At 38.1% G+C, this 26,086-nt stretch overlaps 2 protein-coding genes across 2 annotated transcripts; one reads left to right on the top strand and one right to left on the bottom strand.

The window, feature by feature from the left end:
- The first annotated feature begins 8,696 nt into the window (after nt 1-8,696).
- Nucleotides 8,697-13,828, top strand: dlx4b (distal-less homeobox 4b). The gene is made up of 3 exons (XM_027021884.2): nt 8,697-9,212; nt 10,586-10,779; nt 13,580-13,828. Exons 1-3 carry the CDS (start codon nt 8,894-8,896, stop codon nt 13,826-13,828), a joined length of 762 nt encoding a protein of 253 aa, XP_026877685.1. The 5' UTR covers nt 8,697-8,893.
- A 6,949-nt stretch (nt 13,829-20,777) lies between these two features.
- Nucleotides 20,778-23,638, bottom strand: dlx3b (distal-less homeobox 3b). Its single transcript, XM_027021882.2, has 3 exons — nt 23,176-23,638; nt 22,085-22,269; nt 20,778-21,746 (listed from the first exon to the last, which is right to left on the bottom strand). The coding sequence occupies exons 1-3, from the start codon at nt 23,507-23,509 to the stop codon at nt 21,435-21,437; spliced, it is 831 nt and encodes a 276-aa protein (XP_026877683.1). The 5' UTR covers nt 23,510-23,638; the 3' UTR covers nt 20,778-21,434.
- Between the last annotated feature and the right edge of the window lie 2,448 nt (nt 23,639-26,086).

The following is a 26,086-nucleotide window of genomic DNA, read 5'->3' as shown; positions in this document are numbered from 1 at the left end:
CACACACAAACCCTTATGTATGGGATGAGAGGAAGTTTCATTGCAGACATGTTTTTTTAAATGGACAGGTGCTTCTTCAGGCCTGCACGAAAAGGTGACCTGGTCCAACAGGCGGGGGTCACAACTCAGAGCTGCGTAAAGATGAAAGCCTTAAACAACCCTACGTGCATAACCTGTGTCCCTTTGATCTCTTCGCAAGGTCACTTGTCCATTTCCATCAGTCTTCAGGGGGCTCCAAGAGACTATGATCTGTCACCATTAGGTGGCACCTCTTATGATCGATCTTTGCTACCTGCTTTTGTTCCAATCTGAGTGTATTGGCAGCATATTGTCAAGATGTAATCAATGATCAATTTAATGTGGCAGCAAATATCTGTTTAAAATGTCTCAATACATCCATCAGAAATTCCACAAAGTAACTTTTTTCTGTTTTTCTTCAATAAAAAAACACTCCAGTTGCTTTTTATTTCTTTTACCTTGTCTCTTTTTTCAGGAACGCGTCTGTCCCCTTTCTGTCTTATGTGAGGTCTTAAGCATCTCAGGAGGTTCCGATATGACAGCATGACAGCAGCCAAAATGTGGAGTCTTTGAAGTCAGTGGCAGACCCTCAGCAGACAATCTGACGCTTCGTCTTATGCAGGGAGGGAGGAGCACCATCTCTTCCTGCTCCTCTCGCCTTCCAGTGACAGGGCTTAGATATGACAGACTCAGGGCCTCAGGCACTCGACCACAAAGTCTGGGGTCATGGGGCACCTTTTAACATTGTCATTTATTTTCATGTCTCTGTTTTGTCATTTTCTGAAAACATGGCTCCACTTTTATATTTACTACTGAGGTGCATAACATGGCCAAACAAACATTTAAGTATCATACTTTTGTTTTTAGATTTAAGGTGCCATAGCTGCATGGAAATGTATTTTTTGTGACTTTAGAAGTGTGACTAAATCATCTTCAGTTGTGAAAAACTTGTTTTTGAGTTTCATCTGGCATGATCCCCTATCCTTCAACTGAGAGACTCTGTAGTAGAGATGGTCTCTGTGGAGCACAGACTACTGTGAGCCATTGTAGGTCAGGATGGAACTTAACACTTGTCAGAGCCAGGACTTCTTGTCAGGAGCTGAACTTGATCCTGTTGGTTTGTTCCCATTGAAGTGCTGTAAAGGGATGGCGCAAACCTTGGGGCATGTTGTTTCTCCATATTACCTATGGTAAAGGGAAAAATGGATCTATTAATTACATGGCTGCAATCAGTCATGTGCACATAATATCTGTCTCAGAAGTCTCAAAAGAGTCTTAGAGTGGGTGTTGTTAAAATTTACTTGTGCATTTTTACTATTTTTTTTTTTTTACCAGTTGATTATGCTTGTCCTGTCCAGGCAGATGTCTGGTCTTCTGAGGTTGATCGTACAGATGGACAAAGATTAGATGTTTAACAACAAGCTCTTTCGATGCTCTGGGCCTGCACATCACAATAAGATTTGAGGGGTAAGGGGGGTAACATTACTGCAGGGGTTAGGTAACACCAGAAGGATAATCCCTTGGACCTGATAAACCGGTCTTTAGAAGCTCACTGTCTATACCTGGCAACCTTAGGCCTTGTGGCATTGTATATTGATTGGGTGTGCATTGGCTGTCCTGGGGGAGCACACTGCTACAGGTTGTGTCTGTCTCCCCTGACTGCTTTATGATCACACACCTTTATCCTTTACTCAAGGCAGTAGGCAGGTTCCATATAGACAAAGGTCTCTTAAGTGGTAAGATTTAGGGGTTTTTTTTTCATCCATTGTGAATCTAGTATCATAACGTATTATTTTACCTGACTCAGAATTGTTTGGATGTTGAAGCTGTGTAGATTTCCTATTCCTTTTGTCCCATTGCTTTTATGCTTTGGACATTTTATTGTATGGTTTGTCCTTATTTGCATCATCGCATTATAACATATGAATTATTTAATTTAACTGCATGGAATAGTGCACACACACATTTTCTTCTAAATGGTCAAATGTCACCTATAATCACAGTGAACTGGTAATGGTGAAACAGAGTATTCCTTAACAAATATTATTTTTCAGCCATACTATATATATATACAGCATTAATTAAAGAGAGAGAGAGAGTATATTTTATTCTTTGTTAAGAGTCTGTGTGTGTGTGTGTGTGTGTGTGTGTGTGTGTGTGTGTGTGTGTGTGTGTGTCTGTGTGTGTGTGTGTGTGTGTGTGTGTGTGTGTGTTTCTGATATTCTCCAAACTCAGTGAAACCAGTGTGTCCTTCCTTTGGGTCACTATGTAACTTTCTACGGTTTTCTATGCTTTTGTAACACTGCTTTTTTTTTCTTCTCTACTATGTCAAAGTGTAATTAAAGGTAATTTGCCCTGGGCAATGATGAAAACTATTATCACAAGTGTTTGCTTCTTTGTTAAAATTACCTATGGTTTATTAGTGCTGACATGCATATTTATGATAACTTGCTAATAAGGTAAATAAAGTTATTTAAAGGAACCTTAAATAAAAAAAAAATCAAACTCAAAGATTCAAACAAGGCAATTACATTAAGTTAATCTAGATTTTGATCTTGGTGTTCTTGAAGTCAAACAAGAATAAAAATATGAAATTGTTCTGAATCTAATCAAATCGGGAATATGTCAATAATCATGGCACAGTTAAATTATATTCCTTATTGTGAATGTTACATTGTTGTAGGAGGGCCTTCCTTATTGTCCTTCCCACCCATGTCGGCCCCACCCAGACATTTGGCACACCATGCCAGGCTCCCTGCCTCTGGTGACCTCAGCTGAACTTTAACATCTCAACGACCAACTAAGCTGCCAACTGATCTAAGCTAGTTTTTTTTTTTTAATATTTTAGTCTCATGGTGCAGGGCAGAGATTTACAGTGGAAAATCCCATACTTTATGGCTCGACTAGTCACTCGCTCTGAAGTGTCAGCACACAAGTTGTGGGTGACAGAACCACTGGGTTGTTCATATTTCTGCGATGCAGATGTCAACAAGGCCACAAGGGATCGAGGTTGTTTCCTTTGTTTACTTTACTTTACGTTGTTTACTAAGTGACTAGTTTTTATCACCAGGACAGTTTTAATGTTCTTTTAATTGTTATTTCCTGTATCACATGTCCGATTAAATTCTTCAATCATCCTACTAAAGTTTGTTATGCCAAATTTGGGTTGCATATTACATATTATAGGTTTGTGATATGTCTATTAGTAATAAATCTTGACCTTTAGTTGGTCACCTTGGAGTCTTCCCTGTTTAATACTTGACACTGTACTCTTTATCTTTCAAAACAAAAAGGTAGGTGTTACTTTAATTGAATTGATTAGCATTTTGAATACGTTATACAAAAACTACACCTACTTTGAAATACAGGCTCACCTTTAGGGCATATTGCGTCGTTATTTAAAAATCCTAAAAAAGGAATTTGTGTTTTTAAAAATCAGCCTTTTTAAATATCTCATTCTTGAAAACAATTATACATTAATTGCTTTTAAATGCAATTATATCCTTAAAGCTTAGCTGTTTTTAGTGATATTAATTAAACTAATTTACGTTTTTGTATTTAAAGCAGTTGTTCATTACCATACCACCTGATGATGTGTTTTATGTCATATACAAGCTCCATACAGAAGGGAATGTTGTAACCACTGCACCTGTCTGATATCTCATTTTGATTGTTTCTTTGTCTAAGGCGACGAGGAGATGATCGGTACCATGAGGAAAATACAAATCTCCCTGGAGAACCGCATCTTGTAACCGACTTCACACTTGGCCAGTGAATTAAACAGCGATGCTAGTCATTGGTGTAGAGGTTCCTAAAGTTTTGCTTCGCATTTTTGTCTGGTAACAATTAACTTCAGTGATGAATTCGAAGCTTGAGTCAAAAGCCAGACCCCCACACACACACGTTGGCAATTCTCACAAAAGCACGCGAGGGTAACCTATCCTGTAGTGAGTGCCTCGTGAAGCCTTACTGCAGAATTTTCCGAGACTGGAGCGCTTTTCCATTTTTATACAGGTGTTGTACGGTTTGTCTATGGATGCGGTCCAGACAGCATCGAAATTTAAAAGTTTAATATGAAATTATTCGAATATAGATAGTTGTATACTATCGTTCTTTTATTTTTTTTAATTTCGACTTTAAAATTATTAGATTGTTTACCTATCAGCTGTTAATATGAATGAAAAGAACATTTTTTAGCAACATATTTAAATGTTTGTGTAGACCGTTACCTGTCGTAAATTTGCACTTTCCGAATTCTAAAAGCTTTTTTCGCGTCATGGCTACATAACTTAATTTAGGTTTTAATTAAAGAATGAGGCAAAATTGTTATGAAAGACATTCCTATTTTTGTTATTTTATTTTGAGAAATCAAACTGACTCCTACACTGAGCGTCAAAATCAAATGTGAATAATTTTTTAATTATTAGAAGCTAACAAATTAAAACATCAGATATTACAGAGATGTAGTAAGTAGCAGTCCAGCCTGTATCCCGAACAGTCCAGTCTGCATACTGTAGTAGTGTTTGCTAGTATTTTATAGCTGTTTATGGTTGTAGGCAAAACAGGAAAATGCAATTTAATGCTTCTTTAAATATGGGAACTGCGCTGCATTTTCTCTCTGTGCATATGCAGTCCTGATTGGTCCATTTAGCGCACCGTGTGCGCAAATCTCTAATCTAGAAGTGCCACACGAAAACAAATGCATGCATGACCAGCACCAACGTTACTGGCACAGGGATCACTAGGATGCTTTGGCCTTTAGGCCATCTTGGCTTTGGAGGAGAAGTGAAAGTACAGCGTGCAGGTAACCCTGGCCTAGAGGTCAGATGGCATGCTGATATTATGTTGACATCCAACTCAGGCTTGTTATAACTCAGCCCTGTCCTCCAGCCCAGCCCGCACTCTCTCTGCTGGTCAAAGCATGAGGGTCAAAAATGATGACAAATCCTGGTGGAAACTGCATTTACAAGACCAAGAAAGGAAATTGGTCATATGTAATACTACAAATAATAATACTAATAATAAGTTTATATATATATATATATATATATATATATATATATATATAATTACTGTGACAATGTTATATAATATATATATATATATATATAATATATATATATATATATATAGATATTATTATTGTTATATATTATTTTATTTGTGCATGTATGTATGTGCGTATGTGTTTTTATGTATTATGGTGTTTGCCTCATTTAGCATGTATGCAGGGACAGTTTTGAGAAGTTTGCTACTCCGAACTGTTCAGCCTGTACTGGGAAAGATCTGTAACACAGCCGCACAGTCCGTGTGCTAGGAAAATGTGACACATGAACTGGTGGAAAGGCTGGTCACTGACGCACGCCTAAAGCACCTGATTTGTTTAACGGGGAGTGCTATTACTCTGTATCACTGGGCAGTGATGGACACAGTAAACCTTGATACCCTGATACTTACACATACGCATGCCGTGAATGTGCCAACACGCACATTCTCAATCTTTTCTTGTTTCACGCAAACACACACACAAGGACGCACACACACACAAACACCCATACGTACATGCAGGGAAGGAGACGCCAGTGAGTCTGGGCTGCGATCAGCAGTATTGTTATTAAAGTTCTCCCTCGCGTGTATTAAGGCAAGGTGAGGACACATCCCAGCCCTGTGACTCCAGGGCTCGTCTTTGTTCTCCACCGTAACACAGCCATAATTACCACCTTAAAGCACCTCTACCTTTCTGTTTCACCCTCTCCCTTCTAGCCCACACCCCAGCCTGCACCCCGTTTTGTAAGGATGGCTATTCACAGGGACCTAAACTGGCAGCAGGAAGCTCCAGGAGCACTGTCGCCTTTTAAAATGGGACATGTCTGATTTTTTTAACAAGCGTTCACCTCTCATGTATGGTACATAGTAGTCACTCAGTCTTGTCCATAAGTTTGTAAAAGCATCTCTGCCTGCAGGGAACTACAGGGAATGCATGTCTAACTATATGAATTGGCCTTGCATTCCTTTTAGAATGGCCATTTTTGTTTAGAAATTAGGTTCATATTAACATTTAAAACATTTTAACACCAATGCATCACTTGCGTTTCCTCATTTGTAAACTGTTTTGTTGCTGTGTGGTCACATTATTAGTGCTGAGATCTGTTTCTCTGTGTCTGAGCACAGAAACCCAAGCCACACTGAAGCATATGACAGAAAATGTGGTGTGTCATTTTTGTAAATGCGATTCAGCTACAAATGCTAATCTGTGGTTTTGTTCTGGCCTGTGAGGCTGGGAGGCTGTGTTGTGTCAGAGCTTGGGCCCCTGCCTGCTGTGCTGGAGCTCTGCAGGCCCCACAGTCTCCGTCACAAGGACAGACGTGACCAAAACAAGCCAGTGGCACACTAGTGCCACACATCTCAGCACCATGTGGAGCTCACTGCACACTAATGAAACGTTAAGGGCTTGAATGGAGTTTGTAGTTTGCCCATAAAGGGGGAGGTAAATATTAAGGCTAAGGCATAAGTCAAATGGACTCAAGAGATTTTGGCAGTGCGGTCTATTGCTCATTCTTTTTGGACCTGAGGATTTTTTTCTCTCTCTCACCCAGGATTCTCTTCAGACAAATGTATTTAGATAAATTATTTTAGAAATTATGAAGAAACAAATCAAAACACTGGTCAATGAATTTAACAAAAGCTGTTTTATGATATTGATTCAGTAATTATAACAACACCTTAGTCATCTTCAAGTGTGTGTGTAAAAAACCTAATCCCCTCCCAGACTGCAAAATCCCTTGCAGAAAAATATAATAGTCAATTCTGATCTAACATCCTAACCTAACATTTTCTGTCCCCTGTGTTACTCTAATCAGAAGACATAATGACTCGGGCTGTAGAGGTCTAAAGAATGTCGAAATATGTCGAGTTAATCATGGTTAAGGTTTAGAAACTGGCACGAGATAAAAGATCTGCAATCAAAGACATGCCATGTGTGAAATATAGGTTTACCACTGGTGCAAGATAGTCACCCCTTTTTCTTGGTTAAGTCTGTATCAATATGTAGCTAAATATTTGCATTCTAACACTAAATGTACCCGGATGGATGTTGTCTTTGGATCGTCGTGATGTTGTTTGAAATGTAGACATGGTTTAATGTCCGTATTGGCCATATACGTGCAGAATGATATAGGTTATGCTTGGTAAAATTTATGCGCGATAAATAAACGTGGGCTTACATTTCTAGAATATTTACCATAGTCTATATTCGCCCTGTCGATATCCCTTAACATTAGACATTACATATTGGACATATTAGACGTAGAAATATAATTTACAAAAATCACCACTGCAATCCAGATATTTCTTTTGTCATCTTCAAAAACCTACGGATTTGGCAAGCTTCTGTTGCCCTGTCAGGGTGAAAATACATCCGCGTCGGTAATTACAAAAGAACTTGACATTTATGGTAAAGCCTGTCACGGTTTAACTGTACCCGTTAATCGGGAGTTTAAACTCTGTTTGGCCTCTGGGTAAATCCAGACATGCCGGTCTTCTTCTTATTCATTCTACATTGTCTCAGCAGGACCTTCCTATTGAAGGTTATACAGGGCATTAATCATTCTGTTTACTACTCAGTACTGTAGATGTGGTAAATCCTCCGGACACATTTATTTTTACGCATTATTTTAACTATAATAATTCATTCAGCACTGACTTTACTTTTAGTTACTTTATAGTTTGCTTAGTTTGTGCCCGAAGATAATGGTGGAGAGCATCTTTAAAGTTTTGGGCGGCCTAGGTGATTCCCACCGTGATGTTGTTATTTTTAAACATTCATACTTGGTGCAATAGTTTGCCAATACGTCAGGTAAAAGGTTCTTCAAAAAATCGTAGAGCACAAAAATAACAGAAGATTCTGAAATATTTTACAATTTATCAAATTTAATGTGTTATGATTTATTTAATATGTCTAAATCGACAATATAGTATATTCAGGTGTTCGTATAGAATTTAAAATTCTGCAGTGCATATATCGGTCATTCATTTATCTTACATTAGTCTATCACATTTAGTCCTTACTCAAAATTTGAAGTAAGTTTTTAAAAATTATTTTATCAACATTTAGAATTGCTGGAAAAACTGAAGAGTGACTATGTAGACTATTGCTGCGTATATATGATATGGTGATCGCTAAAATACCCCTCATTTACCGTGCCGGAAAATGTTTGGTTTTTTACATTGTTTCTTTTTGTTTGTTGGTTTTACTGTGTGCAAAAACGCCATTATTTATAGTGATGGGATGTAACGAGATTTTCTTTTTCCCATTATTTCCTTGCTTTTGTTAAATGGTTTTATAGATCATAAATTTAGCCTGTGCAAATAGATTATACTTCATTTGCCCTAAAATGTTTCTTAAAGATGGTTCTTTAGAAAGTGTTGAACTTCACAACACACGATATTATGCTATTTTGAATCATGACAAGGACCAATATCAGCGTTATGTGCCTTTCCATAACACGCAAATCAGCTTAATTAGGTTTTCCCTTGGGTCGCGTGACATAGTGAAGCTTTGAAACCAATCAGCGCGCACGCTCGTGGAGCGTAGTGAGTTGGATGCACTCTGGACGTGTGTATTCGCGGTGCCCAGAGACGTTGGCTGGTTTTGTCAAGATTTAAGAAAGATTACTCATTTACCTGCTCCTTTCGTTTTAATAGCGCCTGGAAATATTATTTTTCGTTGTGGAATACGCAATTCCTTGATTCTCTTCCTGGTTACCGATTATTTGGGATGGATCCGTTTAAAGATTTCGATTTCGTATGTGTTCGCTTATGAACATTCAATGCAGACCTCCTTAGTCCGTCGGTTTTATGGACTTCAATTTTAATAATGTCTATGAGTTTTATGTCTGATAGTTTAAATACTTCAGATCCGTCCAAATCAGCATTTTTAGAGTTTGGCCACGGACTTTCTACAAACCAGCAGCAGCTGTCCGGACTCACTCACAACATTTACCCTGTACATGGATTGCACTCGAGCGGACACCCGCAGCATGACGGTTCCTACCCCTCCGCTGCGTGCCATTACGGCCGCTCTCTGGGTTACGCCTACCCCGGCCCGGTAGGCGCTCATGCCCCGTCTGCCTACGTGCCCTACCAACACAGCAACTACAGCAGTGCTCTGGGCCACGCGAGAGCCGAGGAGCCGGGTGAGTACACCTGATGTTCAGATGTTAAGATCCTGCGGACTACCCGTGATTTACTGCATGATAGGGGATCATCAAGTTCAGTCTGTTATTGGCAATCTTTTCTAAGGTTTCAAATAAAAGGATCAAAATCTCTAAACTATAAATTATAGCACTTTCATTTTTTGCTTGTGGTGTGTGATTCTTTTCAGTAGTCTGATGCGTTATGTATTTACATGCTCAGAAGGCTTTTATATTTAAAACGTTCTTTTTGACTTAATTTTATTGCCCATGGTCGATTATTATTATTATTATTATTATTATTATTATTATTATTATTATTATTATTATTATTATTATTATTATTATTATTATTATTATTATTATTATTATTATTATTACTATTACTACTACTACGTCGTAATTAGTGTCGCACACGATTTAATGATTAATTTCTGCATATTAAACAGTTTAATGCAGATCCTTGCCTTACTAATCATGAAGCCCTCATTATTAACATTGTCGTTATCGTGGGTTATATCAAACAGCCGCATCACTCTGAGTAGGCCTATAACCCGCTTTTTTCTGCTTCCTGTCCATCTCCATGTAAACAGGTTAGGATGTAGAATATGAAGACATGTTCATGTCATTGCTTAATACCAGGTTGACGAACGTGAATGAATGACTTGAACATTTACATTTTTGCACTTATTTTTTCTTTTCCTTTCCTGAACTCTAACGATAAATCGCCTCGCGTTCAACAGTCTTGTATTTTGCACTTTAACACACTTTCTTGGATTGAATTATTGGGACAGGTAAATAAAAGTTTATCTTTTAAAAAGTGTGTCTTTAAGAGCAAGCGTATTCCAGATAACAGTGGTTTACTCTAATGATCTGCAACGACAAATTCAAACGATACCATTTAACAACATAGTTTTTTTTTATTTAAACATAACCGTGAAGGCCTAAACTTTTTGGAGTTAAAAAGCTACGCTAGGTCACTTGTCAAACACAGAATATGCTTAATTCTGATGTTTTCTTTGACATAATTTAGGGACTGCATTATGTTAAGTGTTATATGACATATGTATTAAATATCCATTGTCAGTATTCAGTAGCGCTACAAGGTCGCATGTAACTAAATAATACTACGGCTTAAATTTAGGACTATATTTATTCAGTCCATTCATTTATTTAAAGTTAAAAAGTATTTATTAAATTTTCCCACTTGAAAATGGTAGCCTATTAATTTTGATTTAAGACAGCTGCAGTTATTAAGGAAACACAATATCTGCGTGATCCTCTTTTTTTCTATGGTGGTAAACCTTAATCGATTTTGTATGCCATGTGTTGTCAGAATTCACATGTTATTGGTGTCATTTGTTGTCTCTTATAAGAGCACGAGAAGCCGACGGTGATTGAAAACGGGGAGATTCGTCTTAATGGCAAAGGGAAGAAGATCCGCAAACCGCGAACCATTTACTCCAGTCTGCAGCTGCAAGCGCTCCACCAGAGGTTCCAACAGACACAGTACCTCGCGCTACCAGAGCGAGCCGACCTAGCTGCCAAACTGGGACTTACGCAAACGCAGGTAATGTACGGCTAGAAGCTCATTTCCTAATTTCAAAGACTGGGAAGAGTTTTCTATATCGTCTTTTGCTCCTCAGATTTCGGCCTGATCTGTATTCTGACGCCTGAACAAACGGGTACTCTCCTGTCACTGAGCACAGTTTCCTGATATGTTTAGTGCAAAGACGTTTAAATGCAACTTTTTAAATGCAAGTTTTTGGACATAGTAAAGATTATGGATTTATTTTTATTTATTTTGATATGAGATGTAATGGTGGTAATCATCTAAATGATTCATTAGTTAAGATCAATTTCAATTAATTAGCATTATGATAGGCTTCATAATATAAAACCCATACCCCAGAACATATATAACCCATACTTTACATTATATTTAACCCATAATCTATCATACAAGGGGTTAAGTCTGGCCATGTTGGTTTACTAACATACCAGGAATATAAACAAAATAGCCTGAGATTGTGGTTATGTCTCAACATAAAGAATGTTTTGTGTATAAACTGTTTCACTTCACTTACGTTAAAAGAGAAATTTGGCATGTCTGCCGCGAGAACGTCTTGCACTGCAGACCTGTAATTATTTTCTCACTACCAATTGTCTCCTGCATGCCTCATTAAGGTAAAAAAAAAATTTCTAGCTTGAGCTACTATTTCCTCAGTGCTCCAGCAGTGATCCAGAGGACTTTCCTTTTGATTGGTTAAGCCTCAAACTTAAGAGCCCATATCCAAGTACTTACCATGCACATAGAAGTGGCTTTAACAAATCTTTCATGGCAACGAGATAAGATTAATGGGCTCAGAACACATTTTCAGGGTGCCTTGCTATGTCTGACCATCTCTTTCATAGTAAATCATTCCTTTTTTGAGCAATGCTGGTACCCTTTTAGAGACATGCACTAGTTTTGATTTCTTGTTTGTTTGTTTATTCACCTTTGTGTGACCACAGTATATTCATAATAAGTTTTTGTTTGCTTGTTTGTTTTTACTGTTTGGATTTCTTACATTCAGCTCCTCTCTCTTTCACAAACTGCTGAATGAACAGTACCGTGCACATCCTGCTTAGATAAGCACGTTCTCTTATTCCTGACTGATGTGATGCAAATGGATTTGTTTTTATAACTCAGGTTGTTGCAAGTTTCATATATCCTTGTATACACACTGGATTTAGGTGCACAGTTTATTGAAAATTCTGACTCACATATCTTTCCACCACGTAAATGCAACACAGACCAAACAAGCAGAGAGTGCATATGCACAGGCTCACACACATTTACTCACATATGACACATTTAGACATTTTTGTTAGTTCTTTTTCATTTTCCCCTTTTCCACTGAATCTTTTCAGGTCTGTCAGTGTGCTGTAGGTCAGTGCAGTACACACGTGGATGTGACACATCATCTTTATGCTATGGGGAGTGTGTAAATCCTGTTCCTCAGCTGTCTTCTTTTCTTGATTAGACCTTGGTCTTCATCAGATCACACAATGTCTGCCTATTAGCTGTTCAGGAAAGTGGAGTTTTTCACACATCCTGTGGCTCTATTGATCACCAGTGTAATGAAATAGGCAGGCAGCTTGATTGATAGTCACTCAGTGTCAAATGACATTTAAGACGGCCATTTTCCATCTGATCAGAAGGCATTATTGAAGGCACATAAACACGTGACGTAAAATACATGTTTGGCTCTCCTACGCCCTTCAAAATATATAACTTGGGTCTGGATTCAATCACCTCTCTATAAAAACTATTTGGCAAACAAGTCTTTAGAAATAAAAAGAAAATCCTTTTTATGTGTGCTTATTAAATGCCAAACCAATAACAATTTGAAAAATCATTGCATACATTTTGCTTGTCTGAGGTTATGGAAAAAGTTAGGTGGGCATTTTCAGTCGATTATTAGTGGGTGGACTGGGGACTTGTTCCCTGCTCTGTCTGTTCATTTCAAACCCCCACGTCATTTTTGAAAACCAGACTCTTTGGAGTCTGGTTTTCACCCACCAAGGTGTGAATCTCAAACTACAAACAGAGGTCAAAGACAATGAATCCTCCTACCCATACATACACAAATATAAACACAAACACACACACACACACGCACGCATGCACACACACACACACACATTCACACACACAAACAGATTATAAATGTGTAAATGTGTCAGTTGGTCATAAAACTGCAGAATTGTATGTGATTTTTTTTTTTATGTAATGCACATGCGTAATATCTTAAATACATCTAACAAATATTAAATTTCATTGGTCTGACCCATGGCAACATATTTTGTCTCCACATTAAATGCATATGAAAATGACTCTTTGGCTGTGAATCAGTGGAAAAAAAGCAATTAAGCATAGACCTGGCTTACATGTTTAATGTGTATTTCTCAGAGAAAGCTTTCTGGGAGTTATTTTGTTAACAATATTTTTAGACTAAGAAATATTGTAAGACCCATGCATCGTGGCCTCATAAAAACTGCAGAGCGGAACAAAAAGCGAGTGTGCGTGTAATGAATAGCAGAAGTGTTGAGCCCATCTCCAATACGCCACGACTTGCTAACTCAGCTGCAAGCTTTCTTTTATGATTTCAACATTCATTATCATTGTCTTGAAATGACAGTTTTGGTCTTTCTTTATGGAGACTGTAATTGCTTGATTGTTTAACTTTAAGTTTCCATTTTTGTGATAAATTATATTCCTAACCCACATCGTAAAGACATCCGTTGTGAATAATTTCTTGGTTTGTGTTTTCTGTTGTGGTTTTGTTGCGAGCTATTAAAACGCTCTTTCCTCTCTCTCTTTGAAGGTTAAAATATGGTTTCAAAATAAACGTTCAAAATATAAGAAGATTATGAAGCACGGGTCCAGTGGAGCTGAAGGAGAACTTCCCAACACATCCACAGCGTCTCCGAGCTCCCCCGGGCTACTGCCACTTTGGGAGGTGTCAATGGCGAACAAAGGGGCCCCTATGCACCCGAGCGGCTACATGAACAGTTTTGGACAGTGGTATCCCTCGCACCATCAGGATTCTTTGCCCAGACCTCACATGATGTGATGGATATGAAACTGACATATCGAAAGAGCGCTTTTCTTCCAGTCATGTTAAGTTTAAGAAATTTACATTTGCCCCTTGAATACCTGTGATAAAACTTTTTAATAAAATGTAAATATGTTTGTGTGTTTAAACGGGTTGTGGTTTTATTCCTTCAACAAGAAACCTTTGTTGTTTCTCGATATTATTACACAGTGGTGGGCTTCAATTTTTATTTGCACTCGTCAAAATTTGCTTTAAATAAAGGGACTCGTGAAAGGGTAGCAGGCGCTGTCATGTAATTAAAAATAACCTAATTACAGCTTAATGAACATTAGGAACATAATGTAGGGCAAACAGAAAGATAATTTATATCACAATTTTTGCTTTCCATTGTTTTTAAAATCAGCTTAGTGTATTTATAGTTAAGACACACAAGTATCATAAATTCTTGTGATTTTCCAGATAGTTCAATAGTTTCATCCGTCATGTAAAGTTTATTCAAAGTTGCACAAGATAAAACAATCCTCGGTAAGGTAACAGGTTTTTTGTTTGTTTGTTTGCATGTTTGTATGCATTTCTGAATTTGTGCTTTGGACCAGTCTAGGTTTTTTTGTAGTGTGTCCTTTCCTAAAGTCTTTTTGAGCATTATACCTTGATCTGATCTACATAATCTGACCCATCTTGCCTCAGATATTTGTGTGCTGGCATTTACTTTCAACATAACAACGCAAATTTTTCTTCCATAGCTCAGACCCGATTCTGACTCTACAAAAAATGTAAAATCACTATCTTTTATACTACTTTAATTAAACTCAGTAACTATATAAATATCGGTTTCAAAAGTTGGACTGGGTATCCACTAATTTAAGTTAGCTACAGGGTTCTGGCTCTGAATGCATATACCTAAGTATACCTGTTTATTTCAATGTCTAAAATAGTTTGTTTTCATGCATTTTCATAGAATACAACGCACATTGGAAACCTTGAGTCATGTGTCCAGATATTTTCTAAAAGAATACGAGATAAGAAATAGCTTAATCAAAGTCTGGAGCAATTGCATTTCCGTTATTATTCAAAGAGAACATTTTCTCAACTCAACGATAAAGAAAATATCCATTCATGACTCAATTAGTAAAGTCAGGAGTAAAAACGTGTAAAGAATCATCAACTTTTCCTTCTTTGACATGAAGAATTTGCATTGCCAAATGATATCTTTGTTTTTCCCTGGATTCACTCTCTGCTTATAAAATGAAAAATGAATACAGTATCAGCTACAAGGTGCAGCATGATTAATAGGAATTCCTATTGATTTGTACATTGTAGTGTTTAAACTGTTTAAACTGAAAGAACATGCAATTTGTATCACTTTAAAGCCCATCTCTGGGATTGGTGTAAATGTTCACATTTAGTAGCAGGCAACCATGATTGATTGCATACTTACGGTGTGTCTTAGAAGAGGGGAAACAATAACATGTTTGCCCAAATACAGTGAAGGAGTTATTTTTGAACGTCTTCTTTTTAAAAAGATATTCATAATTCAGTGATGCGTTATTCGCGTGCTTAAATTTTCATAATTAATTGTAAACTAATTAAAACATGGTAATAAGAGCCACCTGGAGGGAAGAGGAGATCCACTTGACCTGACTTTGACCTGGCTCACTCAGCGAGGTCCATTGCTCTTGTCTAAACAAGCACATTACAAAGACCTTCTGTCCGTGTGTCCACCACTAAGCTAATGTAGTCATCTTATGTCCTCATTATTCACATATAGTTTTCACTGAAGGATATGAGCTAAATAATTCTGAGAATTTTTATTTTAGGCAAAGTTATCGTTAATTATCAAATGCAATTGATCTGACAAATGCAGTCACTTAATTACTGTTTAAAGTTTTTTGTCATTACAATTTTCTGTTCATACCAAATGTTTTAAGCCCCAGTGCCTGAAAATAGCCCACTCACTGTTTTTTTGTTTGTTTGTTTTAGAGATGAGGTACAGTTATACAAAATAGCAATCCGATGTGGTCCTTTATAATAACATAATGTTAACATAGTGTTAACTTTGTACTATATTACTAGCGTAAACCAATGTTAGAGAAAAATATCACAAATCAACATTCAAAGTACCAAAATTTTAGGAAACATTCAGAATCATAGCCAGGCAATCACTTACCTTAATAAGTCAAGTCATGTAAAGTGAGAAGGAAAGCCAAGAAATCCATTACCCTTCTGTATTTCTTAAACCTGGCTAACCAAACAAATCCCACTCGCTTTTGATTTTTACACCCCATGTACCTCTTTATATGTCCCACATCCCTGTGCTTCATTTGTTGGAATTATCAGCCCTCTTGCGGGCCATGGGAAGAGAGGACAACTGTTACTGAATGAAGCGGCAAGGCATTGCAAGGCAAATTATAGGCAATTTTACATCTCCAGATTAGAATAATGGGTGCTCAAGTTGGACAAGCAGAGAAGGGCCTTTCAAACAAGGCAATTACCAGCAAGGCAGTTTTGGGAGTGCACTAAAGGGTGATGCTGTGCTGGGTGGAGGTGGGTGGAGGTGGAGGGTAAGAAGTGGGAGATAGGCTGAAAGAAGGATCACACACCTGAACAGAGTTACCATGCTGAGAGAGTGCAAGCTTATTGTATCAGAAGGGTCATGTTGGATTTTAATTGCAGTATCTGAATACGAGGGAAAAGTAGGGTGCCTAATTACTGTAAATCATAGTGGATTCAAGGCCCTGAAGGAGACATGAGTCTCTCAACAATGATTAGTGTTATTATTTTGAATGATCTGACAACAAGCGTAATTGTGTGTTCACTTTCCGTTTCTTGAGTAAAGGCACAATGCAGTGTAATTTTGGGGGTTTATGTTTTATCACCACAATGCTTATCTGTGGCCACAGTGCAAGAGTTCAACTTCAGGTCCCAGAATGTCTTGACTCCCTTGTTTGCCTCGCTGTGGTTCATGCCACACAAGTGGACACTGATACAGGAGGAACAGACTTGCCCTCATACACAAACCCTGAGTGTGAGCACCATTTATGTTTGGGCCATTGCGTGTTGCGAAGGGGGTGTGTCGCCAGTCGGGATGGTGCAAGCCTCTCAACCTCCTCGCTGACACCCTAAAATGCTCCGCTATTCCTGGGGTGAAGCAGGGTTCACTGGTTCACAGCTGTCAAGATGTTTTCTCTCATTTGATCTTGTTTACAGTTTGTGCAGAACGAGGCTGCCGAGTGACACCTGTCCTGAAGTCAATCTTTCTGCCTGGCAAGCTGGTGCCAGGCAGCTGCCCCCTGTCTTTCCATAGCAGCATGTGCGTGCTCCAACCCCTGCTGACCGCCGCCTCAACCTTCATTTGCTGCCCCTAGAGACTCTCCATACCATTTTCCTGGATATTGTTTCTCAGTGAAAGAGGCAATGAGTGAACCTATCTGTTGGGGACACTGTGATGCACTGAAACAGTGTCACTTTCAGAGATCAGCGGTTCCAACTAGGGTGCGGTACGCAGGGTCTTGCACGTCAAGAGCAGTGACCTGACCTCCACGGTGACCTCGTGGGTCCACACGGAAACCCAGGTCCTGCCGTTCTGTGAGTTTGCCTGAATGATTAATGCGTCGCAAGATGGCACGGCCTAGATCAGCATCAGTGTGTGAAGGCCACACACGATGAACAAACCAACGAGAAAACTGATATCATGGCTGGTGGGCCACTGGGAAAGTTGTACTGAGCTTTTCTACTGTAGACACTAAAATTTCCAAACAGAATAAGGCTCAAAAAAGGAAAATGGTATTCTTTTTTCATTTTAAGAAAGCCCTTGAATAAAGATGACAGAACGATCATCCCATAAAGGAATCTAGGCGGCCTGACAGGTTTTATATTCGAATATGACTCTTCCCTCTGTTGTTAAGGTAGGATTGTAATTCAATCTCTTAGAATAGCTGGGCAAGTATTATAAGATCTTCATGACTACTTTCATAGCTATGAGATGCCCTGAAATGACTCACAGTTGACCAGGCAACCATGTCAGCTATCTCCCCCAAGAGCGTCACCGGCCAAAGCTCTCTGGCTGTCTGTCTTCCTCTTTCCTCTGTCTCCAACAGCATCCATCTCTCAGCAACTTTACATCGATAGATTCCATGCTAGTATTTTTGGACCTGAGATTGAAATGTATGTAGACCATGCAAATATTTTGGTGCACACAAGCCAGAGCTTGGTTTCCACAGGCCAGAGTGGGAACATCTGTGGGAACTGATTGGCCATGCCATTGGCCAGCATCATTTGCCAACACTTAAGTAAAAATGGTTTCTGTGGCATCATGTGAGAGTAACGACGTATAACATGATTCCATTCAGAAGTTTCTATTTTCCCCAACCTCAGTTGAGCTTCACATAGGCCACCATACCATGTTATAAGATTTAAATAATGATAGATGATAAAACTATGCACATGTTTAAAATGCTAACCTCACTTCAGTTCAACAGAGTAAACAAATTATTGAAGGTACAAATGTTTCAAAGCAACCACCCACATAGTTCTTAGTTTTTTGTTAAATATAGTATTGCATAGAGACTATAAGATATTTAGGCCATGCACTGATATTTAGGCCATGCATTTTAATCTTCTTCTGAGTGTGCTTACATTTGTAGATTTGTAGATTTTATGGCTACCGGTTAAGATGGTCTACGATGATGTGAACCTGGGGTATTCAATGTTTACTCATACATGTTATTACTTTTATATAAGGCCTATTGCCAAATCATTCTTTATGGCTCATTTGTAAGTGCAAATGTAAGCTTGCAACACACACATACACACACCCCCACACACAAACATACACACACAAAAGAAACAATTATTAATCTTTTTGAAGTTACATTTCTCTTTCAATCTGTTTTCACTATTAATTTTTTTTTTTCAATAAAGGTGTTTATGTTTGAAAAATAGAAGCAAATTTAAAGATATGCGTTTGTCTTTAGTAATGCTACTTAAAGGTGGCCACTTTATGAAAATTAAACCGAGTTATTCACCATTTAAAATACTTTATAGTAGTTTTACACCATACTTACATTACAAAACCTTCGACAAAGATCTGAGGTGAGCGTCCAAAAAGCATCGTAGAGGCATAATAAACTCAAGTTAAATATTAATCGTTAAAGTCCGACTCTCTTTGTGTCGAAGGCAGTAGATTATGTATTCTGTTTTTTTTAGTAAGTCACCTGACCAAGTCTTTACTCATGAAGTATTTTGTAAACTAAGGTCCCGCTACTCTTGATGACTGACAGGTATCGCGTTTGTCTTATCGTGCATCCTTGAAATGTTTGTTTTAATTCACATTTCTGTTATGTTATTTATTTATTTATTATTAGTATTACTAAAATTATTTTATACGTGAAAATGTATTCATTAAGCTCATTATGTTTCATTTTTATCCTGGTTATTTTTTCTCAAGATTCTGACGTGAAATAAACTCGATAGCTTTGACTATATATCATTTTATATATGATGTAAGCACGTTAATCCCCATGTAGGAACATATTTATGCACTTGTCCGATTATGTGTGCAGTTTGTGAAACCTTCAATGCGTTTTGTATTATTTAATGACTATTTAACTCAGTGGTTTCCAGTCACCAAACGTGACACGGATTTGACGAAGATTATTTGATTATTGAAGTTGTGATTTTAGACATATATGGTACTTTAAATTCGCTTCTAAATTCAGCACAAACGAGGAGATGCACTGTAAATCAATACTCTTCGGAAAATAGTTTATTTTTTAAAAGTAACTGTTTAAACATATATTAATTTTAGTTTCACCTGGAAAACTACCTCTGAATTTCTGAATAGTGTATTAATTCTAAGGACTTTATATTAGGACAATACATTAAATCACAGAACATAAAAAAGTAACACTTGGTCGTCCTTATCTTCGTATTGCGGTGGCCAGACGATAAGAAAAAAAGAAAAAAGGTGCATATTTATGAACTGAATTATCATGTAGGCTACTTAATATATTACCTGCTCACAATAATCAGTCGGAATTTTTCCCATCCAGATAACCTCATTCCGGATTATACTATTTATTTCACATCTAATATACCCGTAGTATGTTGGAGAGATCAGTCTCAGCATTTGATAAACTGGTACATTTCAGATAACCGGCGCATTAAAAAACGTTTTGTTTTGTTTTTTTTATGTGGCAAATGCATGTGCTTTGGTAAAATAGTAATCGCATGTCTGTACCTTGAAACAAGCGATAATTTCCCATATTAATAGAACAGAACTTCCGTCAACCCTATGTGTCTTTGAGTTCGTAGATCGCGTTCATATCTTCGTTGATTGATATATAGTGAACCCATTTAGCTTGTGTAATGACCAGGTGTAAACCTGTAAAATATTTGGTTTTGAATTCACTTTCTGGAATAATGACGTTGATTTAAGTTGACATAAGGCAGTAAAGAAAAAGAACACTAATTCCCTTAAATAGTTTGTTATCGATCTCTTATTTGCATACCTGTTGATTGGTCTATCGTGCGGACCTGTCCTAAGGCTAAAGCTGCTTTAGGAGTAGTCAGTACCCCTCCTCTTTCTCCCCGCCATGGATTGCCTTGTTATCTGGCAACAGAATACTAATAAAACCCAGCGACTCCAACGTGTCTGCTAGCGAGTCAGGTCTTACTGCCGCTTTGCACGCAGCCCTAGAACCATATCATGGCAAACTTCCCCGCACGGTGAGTCTGGAGACGTCTGCTGGCTTTAACTTTCTCCAATATCAATGCAGCGTGTACGACAAACTCGACTTCGGATCTCTTTTTCACAGCAAATTCAGTGTTGGGTGTTTTACTTCGTCGGTCAACAGGAGCCAAGCCACATCAGTCCACGTACAGTATATCATCAGAAGCATGTTTTCCACTGTTGGACTGTGGCTAACTGACGGGATAACAGAATTTACACGAGTTCAATTCGCATTTATTCAAATTAACAGCATTACAATGAAAGCAAAAAAAGCACTACTTACAGAAATAGAAAAACGGAGCAGGTACCACCGCGCAGTGTTTATAATTCAAAACAATATGAATTTAGTGGTTCTGTTTCAATTAAACACATATATACAACTACATCTTTTAACATATTGTACAATTCTATATAACTTATGTCCTGAGTCTCTGAGGCAAGCGACATCAACCCACGCTGTTGGTGTGCGGGACAAATGCACAAGTTTGGGGTTCTTTTAATCTTTCGTGATATCGTAAACAAGCAAATACTTGAAAATTCGTCTATCAAAGAACAACAATAAAATGAATACAATGGGAGCAAAATAATTTAAAACCACACCATAGTCCATTAAATATCATGTTAGTATATGCCTATGTGCTCATAAGATTAATCTGAATAGTCGAGCGGTTGAAATATTACTGTGATACAAAGATGCATTCTTCTTTACGCGTCTTTAAGCCAACAAAAGCCAGCTGGTCCGCTCGGTATGACTCCAGATCCTCCAATCTTCCAGATACAGTATCTTTCAGCTTATTTTCCTTAGGCCCTACTATAGCCACTATGGACAGTTTAGCTGCTTGTATAAAAGTCCGGTCCATTTTATATTAAACTCTGTATTAAGTCAAGTCTCTGTCAATACACAGCCCCTACGCTCTGCGGCGGGCCAGAGTGGTGCACCGCGCCTGCATGTTGTAAATGCGATCCCTGCTGATACCAGTGACTGCTGTAGTCTTCCATGTAGGGTGGTGTCGTGCTCAGGGGGGGCTGAGGTGCCTGCCCCCTGTTGACCTGGCTGGAGTGACCGTTATTGTCCCATACTGCTGGAGATGGTGGTGAGTTACATGCCATGGAGTCACTGGCGTTTGGACTGTGTTCGAGTGGAATTTCGCCGTTCTTGTACAGCTTCTTGAACTTGGATCTCCGATTCTGGAACCATATTTTAACCTGTCCAAAGAAACAAATACACCGTGTCATCCGTGTTTCCGTGTGGTGAAGTAAATTAAGCAGATTTTCCGTTATTCTTCATACCTGTAAGTGATCATGAGAACGCTTAAAATACACTATACTATGGATAATATGCACACTGGCATCAATAATTTTGAAAGAATAAATCAGTGAATATCAAAGACCTAGAAATTATGCTTTTAGGGAATTAACACTGCTGAAAATGTATTATGGAGTACAGCGTATCTATTGATAATACAACACTTTATATTGCAAGATAGATACGTTGTAGCCTATTTCATGCACTGGAAAGTGCGAGTGAGAGGTTTGGGTTTTACCTGCGTCTGCGTTAAACCGAGCTGCGCAGCGAGCTCAGCTCTCTCGGGAAGCGCGAGGTACTGTGCCTTCTGGAACCGCCGCTGCAACGCCGCAAGCTGATAGCTGGAGTAAATGGTGCGCGGCTTGCGGATTTTCTTGGGTTTGCCATTTACCATTCGAACTTCAGTTTCTGGCTCCTCTTTGACTGTAAAAAAAAGACATTTATAACATTTAACAATAAAATAACAACAACATTATTTTATTCATTCCGTCGTCAGTGTAACTTAATTATGTTGGGTCTATTTCAAAAACATTTATTAAAAATAGTTAAGCGAAACGCGGAACGCTGTAATTTGTCCGGATATAAGATTGCAGACCTTCACTTAAATGATTTGTATTTATTAGGCCGTTAATGGAGAAATATGCAGAACAAATACGTTAGTACAGTAGATTAGTCCTTTAGGTATAGTTGGTTATTTTGTAGGTAATATTACTCCCGTTATGGAACAAATATTAAATAATCAGTAAATTTATAATTACTGCTGTTGTTGTTATTGCTGTTGTTGTTTAGCTTGGATGATGATTGAAGGCTATAAATAACTATAGACTATAAATTTACCATAATATTTTACCACAATGTTCTGTAAACCTTTACATTAATATATTGTAACAGTTGTCACACTGCTTCTGACAGAGGATCTATACAATCACTGGTCATGTAAACCTTTCAACAATAACATCGATTATTAGAAGCGACGTTTATTGTGCTCATTTACAGGGTCACAGTGGCAGTGAAACATGAGCGAATCTGGTTCTTCATTAAGTAATGCAGTGCCAAAAAGATGTGATAATGGACAAATATCTGAATTAAGGTTGTAAAAATTCGAGACCTAATGGCCTCTGGAGCAGTAAGTTTTCCGTCCGCGGTAATTTCAGTCCTAACACGCATGTTATGAATTCACGCAAAGGCGAAGACAAAGGTGAGCATTAGCTTGTGAAACTGTTTTCATCGTTGACGTTTTCCACCTGAACAAATGAAATAGTTATATTTTAGAACGCATTTAGACTTAACCTCCTTACTCCACATGATAGGACGTATAAAACATCTCACCTGTATTTTGGGGTGGTGTCTGTAAATCCCTACTGAAATGTCCGTACTGTCGGTAGGAGTTGCTGTAAGGGTATTCTGACTTGGTGGGATAGGGCCCCGTTCCACTCATTCCGGGGAGATTAAACTGGTGATACGAATTCATGGGCTGCGCGTAAGGCTGGCTCTGGTAGTATTCGTGATGGCTGTGCGTTGTCTGGCCGTTGTAGTAACCCATGTCTGTAGCTGAGGACTCAGGTAGAGTTGGAGAGTCCTTAGATGTCGGATGGCAACTCATAGAGCCTGAAAGATCAGCCGAAATACCAGGTATCTTCCTGTCATAAGTCGGTCCACTCATCGTGGGTCGTGTCCCGCTGGGGAAAAAGATCGTCCACTGTTATTTCCTCGTCCTGCGCTGTATGTTTTAGAGTGCAAATCAGAAGGAAAATGCAGAAGTGGATGCAGCACAAATCCTTGGAGAGCTCCTCTCTTCCACCCGCTCGGCTGAAGTACTCCGTCAATGGCAACGAACCGGTTAGTGAAACTAAATTATAGGGCAGGCGAGCGGATGCTGTGTTCCTATTGGCTCGCGAAGTTGGTTTTTTCTCTTTCTCCTCGAGGGCACCGCGGAGGCGCTTCACTGAGCTCGTTCTCTACGCCCTGTGTCTCTCGAGCTCACACATCCGACTGCTGGATATTTTGTGAATATTTTGAATGGTAATGGAGTATTTGTATTAAGTGAAATGTGAAAAATCTTTCTCTTCCTCTATATTTCCGTTTCTCTCTCTCTCATATATATATATATTGACATTTGTAACTATATAAGCCAGTGTTAAGTTACAAATTTCAAACAGTTTTATGTATGTTCAACTATACATTTCTTCTCTTTATTGGGTTTGAATTTGTTCATGTTATTATTTGGCAGATATATAACATCTGTCCATTTTCTATTTTTAATTTGGAGACGTCTTTAGACACTGTAATGGTGAAAGAGATTCAATGAAGACATCAACTCGACTGCCCAGTGGGGCATTCCGTTGTGTGCTCATTATTCCGAGGCGTGGCACCAAAGGCGTCTTAACCTTTGGCACTCGAACAGGCAAGGCCTACTTTTCGGCCAGTAACATGAGGTTCGATGCATGTCGTAAGAAATCTGTGACAGTTTAAATTGAATCCACTACATATATATATATATATATATATATATATATATATATATATATATATATATATATATATATATATATATATACACACACACATTTATATATATATATATATACACACACACACACACACACACACACACACACACACACACATACTACCTGAATTCATATATGTAGCCTATAGTTTTGTATAAACAATATATTCACAACAGTCAGACATATATCGCTGCTTAAGTATACTCGACAGTCTTCACCCGCAGGGCATGAGTCTGTCACATAAGTTGCGTGCGATACATCTTACACTCAAATTCCATCGAAGCATTCTTAAAGACAGATCACCTTCTTGAACCGTCCGTCACTGTTATCAAACAAATTTATTTCTATCAACCGTCGAAAAATAGGTATTTAAAATATTTTTTATAACTTATTTTTGGAAAACCTTCGGATCTTGTTAAATCGAACAGCCATCAATTAGCCCGTTAGGAACTAAGTTTATGAAGTAAATCATAATCTGCAAACAAACTGACGTTTCAGAATTACTTTACTAAGCAGTTTTTATGTTTGAAAAGTTGCTTGGTCATTCGTTTGTCTTTGAAATCGTTTGTACTGTAATGCTGCCTCCACCTGGTTAAAAAGTAAATTACACAAATTCCCTCTTAGTATTCAACACAGACAGTTGCTTGAAATATCCATCTGGTAGCATATATTTGTGGACTGAAACTCTCTTTCATAATTGTGATACAGAGAGTAAATCTTATGATAGAGACAAGACAAATTAATTCTTTAAAATGTATAATTTGACTCACTTTCCTGCCAGTGTTAGTCATTTCTTCTCACTATACGTCTCGTGGTACATAGCTAATAACTTACATAGCCGAGAAAAGCAGGCTAAGCACCTGTTTCAGTCCAGGCTTACAGTTGTTCTCAGCTCCTTTGGCACGAGCTAGCAGATCTTCTCCATTGGCCTGGATCACTCACTCTCTATCAGTAGGGGACATGAAGACAAAGTGAATATTTATTAATATAGCACTTTTACAACACGTTAAGCAGCTTTACAAAGTTTTGGTTCCAGATCCCTAATGAACAAGCCAGTGGTGACAGAAAAACATTCTCTGGGCAGATTGCAGAGGAAACCTTGGGAGGAACTGTGCATTCTCTTCCAGCAGAGCGAGGCTGCCATCTTCTTGTGGACTCCTGGCCACAGATGGCTGTCGAATCACTTAATGATGCATAATTATTGGTAACACAAAACTATGGCATGAATGACTGTGGTGTGGACAGAGTCCAACTGTACTGTTGGAGAAAGAATACCTTTGATGGTGGAGCTATCCAGATGCTGCATTTTAAAACTATGTGTTAAGATGTAAAAGCTACATGTTTTGCATATAGCATGGTCATTGCCAAAACATTATCAAATAATTTAGAACATATAAAATAAAAATGTAAAAAAGGAGATTAAACAGAATAAAAGGTTGAATGGCCATTTCTTTACAAAAGCTACATTTTAATCTAGCAGTTATTTGGACCTTCAAACGCTAGGTCTGACCACTGGGATGGCATGCTTGTAAAATCTTAGTGCAAAATCAAAAAAAGTATTTTTAAATAAGGTAGTGATAAAATATATTAATTTCAGTATTGCAATCAAATGTAGAAAATAGTTCCAGCATTTTATACCAGACAAAGTGGAAGCAGCTGTAGTCAGTAGGTTTTATTCAGAGATACCACTGTTTTTAATAATACTCAGTTTGTATGCTTAACTTTGTAAC

Source organism: Electrophorus electricus, chromosome 14 (assembly GCF_013358815.1).
Source record: "Electrophorus electricus isolate fEleEle1 chromosome 14, fEleEle1.pri, whole genome shotgun sequence".
Classification (NCBI taxonomy): Eukaryota; Metazoa; Chordata; class Actinopteri; order Gymnotiformes; family Gymnotidae; genus Electrophorus; species Electrophorus electricus.
The sequence above is the reverse complement of the archived record's forward strand: the minus strand, read 5'-3'. Positions and strand labels throughout refer to the sequence as shown.